Source organism: Anoplophora glabripennis, unplaced genomic scaffold (genome assembly GCF_000390285.2).
Source record: "Anoplophora glabripennis isolate ALB-LARVAE unplaced genomic scaffold, Agla_2.0 scaffold29, whole genome shotgun sequence".
NCBI lineage: Eukaryota > Metazoa > Arthropoda > Insecta > Coleoptera > Cerambycidae > Anoplophora > Anoplophora glabripennis.
In genome coordinates this window covers 675,599-682,547 of record NW_019416257.1, presented here as the reverse complement: position 1 = coordinate 682,547, position 6,949 = coordinate 675,599, and the positions used below count along the sequence as shown (strand labels likewise).

Below are 6,949 nucleotides of genomic sequence, written 5' to 3'. Positions count from 1 at the left end.
GCACAATCTTCTATGAATGTTTGAAAATGTTCGCGCATCCGGAATATTTCTATTTGGAAAGCGGTCTTCATACAACCGCCTGGCTTCCAGTGCGTTACCATCAGCAAGCCCATACATGTAATGCATGTCTGCAAACTCAGAATTCGTATATTGGACCATGTTTTTTAAATAATATTGTTAATGTTAATGACTTAAATACGTGACAACTAGACTGGGTAGACAACTGTCAAAACAGTTTATGTTTGCAAAACAAAATCTGCTTTTTACCTACTAGATCATTTTTAAATCTTATTAGTATCTACCTAATTTCATAACAGCGTACAAACGAATGAATTTTATTTTTTTATGCGAAGACCGTACGTCAAACGAAAAAAAAATTGCTCAAAAAGGAATGAGGATTTCAAAAATGATTTTTACTTTAAGAAAAAGCAGTGGCGTAACATATTTTTCTTAAAAAATATTCAATACAAAACCTGTACAGACGCCACTGGCAAAAATAATAAAATTGTTTGTACATCAGAAAATGCATCTCGATGAATAGAAGGCGTGTACCAAATTTGAAAAAATATCTAGGGTAATACCAAAGTTATCATAAAAAATGTTTTTTCATAAAACTTTAGCACCCTGTAGTTCAAAAGTTAAGACTTTTAGGACATATATTCATATGAAGTTTTTTTCTTAAAATGGACCCAAGAATAATCTCCTTAAATATTAGCACGTTATTAGGAAACACCCTGTATATTATATATATTTATCAATGAATCATCACCTACTTCTTGTAATAAGAATCAGTTTCCTTAACTGAAAATTGTCTTATGAAATAGATCATGCTGTATCCACAAGGATCTATTTTAGGTCTTTTATTCTTTAAGATTTAGATTCAATTTTAAAATGTCATATCTTACTGCAATTCGCACTTTTTTGCTGATGGTACCCAGCTGTATTACCTACTATGTTACAAACAAACTAATTACTAATAATTTAAACTGTGTATCCAAAATCCGAAATAACGTTATTTGGCAAGTTTTTTACTAGATTTCTTTCTAAAAATATTAGGTAATCTAATGATCAGTTGTAACCAACAGACATTGGAAAAATCTAGAACTAGTTGCAGATGCAACAGAAAATAAAAGAAATAAGCCTATTTCGATGCATTCATCGGTTATTATTATTGCAATTTGTCCTTATCCTGCCTTTTTGCCTTGCATTTTTATAAAATGCAAAGTGAAGAAAGCTTTGTTTCGGTTACAGAAGGTAGTGTGGGTTAATCAAAAGTGAAAAGGCCTTATATTATTGATGGCAAATCTCAACAAGTCCATTCTTTCCTGATATTTTTTTGCAAATAGTGCCACAATTTTTTGCTAATTTATGGTTAATGTAGTTATCAAGATGTTACAAGCTAAATTTCTAAACAAAATTTTTTTAGAACAAATGGATTTGCCTTGCTGCCGACCGCTATCACTCAATACTCAATATCTCCATTAGCGCGCAGTTCAAAAAGTTTGATTACTTTCTGAACAGATCTCGGATTATCATCACATTTAAACTATAATAGGATCATATTCGATGCAAAGTAATAAATCATTACCTGTCAAGGGAACCAATGAAGTACGCTTTTGAGGGTTTTACAAGTTGAATAATTTCTTTATACATTATGAAGGGACGAGGGGATCAGTTCAGGTCTGGCACCCTTGTTCCTACAAAAATTCCTTTANGGTAAGTTTTTTACTAGATTTATTTCTAAAAATATTAGGTAATCTAATGATCAGTTGTAACCAACAGACATTGAAAAATTCTAGACCTAGTTGCAGATGCAACCGAAAATAAAAGAAATAAGCATATTTGTTCATCGGTTATTATTATTGCAATTTGTCTTTATCCTGCCTTTTTGCCTCGCATTTTTATAAAATTAAAGAAATCTTTGTTTCGGTTACAGAAGGTAGTGTGAGTTAATCAAATGTGAACAAGTCCTGATACTATTTGCAAATAGTTTGAAAATGAATCATTATTTTCTGCTCATTTTCGGTTACTATGGTTATCAAGATGTTACAAGCTAAATTTCCACACATAATTTTTTTAGAACAAATGGAATTGCCTTGCTGCCAACCGCTATCACTCAATACTCAATATCTCCATTGGCGCGCAGTCCAAAAAGTTCGATTACTTTCTGAACAGATCTCGTATTATCATCGCATTTAAACTATTGTGATACAATTTATTACCCCTTTTTAACAAAATACAATCAGATATGTATTCATGAAACACAAAATTTTTGCGTGATATTAATATGCAAAGTTGGTAGTCATCAGCATATTTCACGGGAAGTTAAGGAAACGGGTTGAGTGAGAACTGAACAAAGACAAATGATACACAGGTGTTGCTTGTCTCATATAATTCTAGGTTTTAAAAAATCACCATATAGGGTTATTGATTATATCCAAAAAACCAGGGTTAAGAGGAACTATAACGTTCAAACAATTTTATTGCATAAATCGTTCAAAGGGTCACTTTAAATGAAAAAACTGCGGAATGCATTTCAGAGGGTGGAAATTGGAGATAGGGGCGAAAATTTTATGCAGAAAATCGTTAATAAACTATTCGAAAAAAAGCAAAAAATTTGATTTTCTTTTTGCTTTTTTTGCCTCTAGTTTTATTTGAGTAAAGATAGGTACAGGCATTGCATCATAAAAAAAGTAGATAAAATTTCCTTCAAAAAAGGAGAAAATTGATTATGCTATTCGATAGAGGACAAAAAGTTGCCATGCGAAAGTGATCTTCTTTTTTCAATATCACCTGAAACAAGGCTGAAATTAAACAAATACGGATTTCCAAAGTTTCGTTTTTTTCAAATATTTCGAAAGCCAATCATGTTAGAGGACATAATGTTGGTCCCCCTGATTACGCAACTTTTTCCTACATTTAAGCTAGTTTGTATCTCTTACCGTTTCCGAGATCCCTGTAGTGAGAAGCGAATTTATAACAGCCTGTATACAAACTAATTACAATTTTACACAGTATGATTTCCATATTACATGTTCAAAATATGTAGGTTATTTCAGTTAAATAAATAAGACTAATAATGTCAATTTTTCAGTCGGCTGTATACACTACCAGAAGCTGGAATTATTTTGTGAAGAAAAGTTTGTCTGGCGTTCTGCTAAGCATGATAGATTCGGTGTCGATCAGCCATACAGTTGGCCAAGTACTTTATGAAGGTTATGATGATCCGCTTTTGAAGACAGCCTCCACGATCAGTTCCTTTCACGCTTCACTCCCGAAGATGGAGAAGTTTGGGTGGTTTTATGGTGTAAGTACAGGTTGGTCAGAAGTTTTTCAATACATAATAATTTTAAACTGGCTTCCCGAATCCAAAAATGAGCAAATAAAAAACTCGTTTATGTTCACCACTATAGCATAGTTAAAGTAGCAAATTATGTACTTGTATATATTTTTATATCGAGAAGGTGTTCCTCAATTGGACTGTCAAACTTCTACAGGGTGTTCCTTGGTAAAAATTAACACAGAAATTGACTAACATATTTGTTTTTTTTTTTCTAAATATTACTATTTCACCATGTAATTATCTTCTCCGAAAAACCAATAAGCGCAATTTTTATACTCTGTTCAGGGTGTTCCACTTAACTTTCCCACCCCACTTATTCGGTTAGTTTTGCAGATATAAAAATTTTGTTGAAATAAAATTTGTAGTGGTCTTCATGAAATTTCACATATTTTCAAAAATATTTTTTGGACGGATGAGACAACATTTACAGCAGCCGGCATATTTAATAGAAAAAACAGCCATATATGGTCTCATGAAAATCCCCATTTTGTGAACGAAATTCAATTTTTGGGAAGAAGGACGGTAAATGTCTGGTGTGGGATCAACACACGGATATTTTTTATTATTTTTCATGGAAGTCTAAGATTCAGCAGATACTTAAGAGTTTCTACAAATCGAAATAGTTGACTTTTTGTGAGAAATCCCATTAAACCAGCCGAGGGTAATAATTTAGCTACAAGACGGAGCTCCATGTCATAATACTGGACCAGCTACCAACTTTTTAAATGACAATTTCACGGAGTGGATCGGTAGGCGAGGCACCACGTTGTGGCCTGCCCGTAGTTCAGATCTTAATCCACTTGATTTTTCTCGTGGGGTTATTTAAAAAATAAAGTATGTACTAATAGAGTAGAAGATGTAAATCATTTAATTGAAAAAATAACTACCGAAATTGCGAATATCAATAATAATCCCGAGGTATTAGAAAATGTGATCGCATGCATCAATAAGAAATTATGCATCCAGCTCACATAGAACAATTATTAAAATTATTTATTTTTTTCTTGTTCTGTTAATATCCATTACTCTTTCTATAACTTTGTTATTTGTTCGAACTATAGTTTGTTTTTCTGTTTTCGTTTCCAGATATTTTACAATAAAACTGTCAAAAATAAGTACCACATATGTTACATACCTTTGTTCAGAATAAAATTGTACATCCAAAAATGTACAGGGTGTTCCATTAAAAATAATAATAAGTTGTATCTGTCACATCGGCATTTGAATTTTAATTGTTTTTTGTTGCTACAAACTTCATAAAAAACGCTACAAATTTTATTTCAACAAAATTTTTTTATCTGCAAAACTAACCGAGATAAGTGAGGTGGGAAAGTTAAGTGATACACCCTGTACATGGCAAACTATTAATTTGTGGACCTATGTTGGTATAACCTTTTGAAAATCATTCAAAGAATCGCCCCATAATGTTTATCGATGTACTTAATTAACACCCTGTATTTGTTATTTATTCCAGAGAAATGGGTCGGAAGACTCTGAAGGCTCCTTCAACATAGACACCGGAGTGTCTGGGCGAACAGGCCAACTGTACAACTGGAGATACAGCAATCACACGACATACAATCCAGGATCGTGTGGGGCTTTAGAAAACACCTCGGGAGGGGACTTTTTCCCAACTGATCTGAAGAAAGACAGCATCATCAAGTTCTTTTCGCCTGACATGTGTAGATATGTCGAATTGGAGTTCGAGAGGGAAGTTGTGATACACGGGATTGTTGGCTATAAATATGCCGCTTTTGATAAATTTTTGGATAATGGTACGTGGTAAATATTTTTTTTATTTTGTAGTTTTAAAATCTGACTTACCTCAACATTGCAAGGAGCCACCTTTTGAGAACTGCTGATTTTCATAGAAAATGTTCGATGTATCCACTACAAATGCGCAATTTTCAAAAGAAAACTTGGAAATGCGGAAATTAAGTGTACTCTCGAAAAATAGCACAGCAATCACTACAACAATGTATTACAAACTAACTTTTCGAATACAGTCCGCCTTCGTAAGAAACCTGCAAACTCATAAAAAGTGTTACAGAATTTTTTGTAAGTACTCGCCGCGATAAAATACATGTATTTCAGCAGTTCCAAAACAGTTTTAAACACGTTTTTAATTATCTTTTTTCTCTATGACCTTAACCTTCCAATACAAGTTTGTGACGTCAATTAACACAGTGTTTTTGCTCCTTTTTCAACCCTTTAAATTTTTGACATAAGTTCATTAACATAAGTTCATTAAGTATATTTTAAATAATACTTTCGAGATCTAAATGAATTCAGTTAGTGTTAACCAATAAAGGATTGATCAAATCAGGAGAAGTTACGGAATTTAATGTTGACTGACAACCGAAGAGAAAAGCGAAAAAGATAAGTTGAATTTTTCTGTAATTCCAGGCACCAAGGTACCAGAAAACCGTTGCTTTTGTGATGGCGACTGTATGCCATATGGCTTACTAAATATTTCCGCCTGCCGTTACGGATCTCCTGCTTTTGTTTCACTTCCAAATTTCTACAAAGCTGATCCCTATTACCTGCAAAACGTTGAGGGTTTAACCCCAGAGAAGGAAAAAAATGATTTCTTCATGATTTTTGAACCGGTAAGTAACTACATAAGTAATTTTTAAGATCTGTCCTTTTGTGAAAAAATTTCTCTGTAAAATATTTCTACAAAACTTGAACCAAATGAAGGGTACATATACAAATTTATATTCTACTTCAATGAATAATACGACTGTGTTGAAATGCAAGAAATGTCAAAATCTTTTATTGATCGTAAAAAGGGCGACATGTTTGTATTATCATAATTGCTTAGAAGTTTTGATGTCTTTCAGAAAACTGGTATCCCTCTACAAGTTGCTGCCAGGTTGCAGTTGAATTTGCGACTTCAATCAGTAAAAGGATACAGGTGAGTACTTCAGTCATGTATCACTGAAATATACGTCAAGGAAACGTAAAAAGCTTTTGGGAATTCCCAGTATTCTCTTATTTGTGAAAATTAGCGAAAATAAAAGAGAAACTCGAAAAAAGTCCTATCCGCGAGATTATTGTAAAATTGTCTAAAGGAACATAATAGATATCTCTCATCTCGTGAGTCAAAAACTTTTATTAGCTAACTTTTCTATTTAATTAAGCAAATAAGTGAGGAAAACAGTTTTTTCACTTTGCAGGGAAAAGCATCAATAACTATCGGATTTGTTGTTAAAATTTTATAAAACCTATGACAATTTGAGGGTTTTGTCATACTATAAAAGTGTGCCAAAAGTGGGCGCTGTAGGTGCAATAGTTTTCGCACAATTCTATTTGTTTATAGCGGAGGCTCCAAAAGTTATGAACTTTAAGCCTCTGTACAAACGTTAATTTTCAATCAAACATGATTCTGAAAGCGTCATTGTAATCTTAAAGACGCAATTAAGCGACCTATTAAAAAATATCACGGTTTTTTTGACATTAACATTCTCAAATTGTGCATTAAGAAACCGTGCGTTTTTCGCTTATAAACAATTTGAATACCATTGTTGCTATTTATGCTATTTCACCGAAAATAGATGCAATGGATAGCTGGCAAAAAAATACAGTTTTAAAATAAAAAAAGTA

At 32.7% G+C, this 6,949-nt stretch overlaps 1 protein-coding gene across 2 annotated transcripts in view; it reads left to right on the top strand.

Moving 5' to 3' along the window:
• The window catches only part of LOC108908499 (protein peste-like), a 26,077-nt gene that overhangs the window by 16,534 nt on the left and 2,594 nt on the right, over positions 1 to 6,949 (top strand). For both annotated transcript variants that reach the window (XM_018712566.1, XM_018712558.1), the window contains exons 3-6: positions 3,095 to 3,307; positions 4,818 to 5,118; positions 5,750 to 5,952; positions 6,187 to 6,260. In XM_018712566.1, the coding sequence (XP_018568082.1) occupies positions 3,095 to 3,307; positions 4,818 to 5,118; positions 5,750 to 5,952; positions 6,187 to 6,260 (791 nt within the window). The remainder of the gene's footprint in view (positions 1 to 3,094; positions 3,308 to 4,817; positions 5,119 to 5,749; positions 5,953 to 6,186; positions 6,261 to 6,949) is intronic.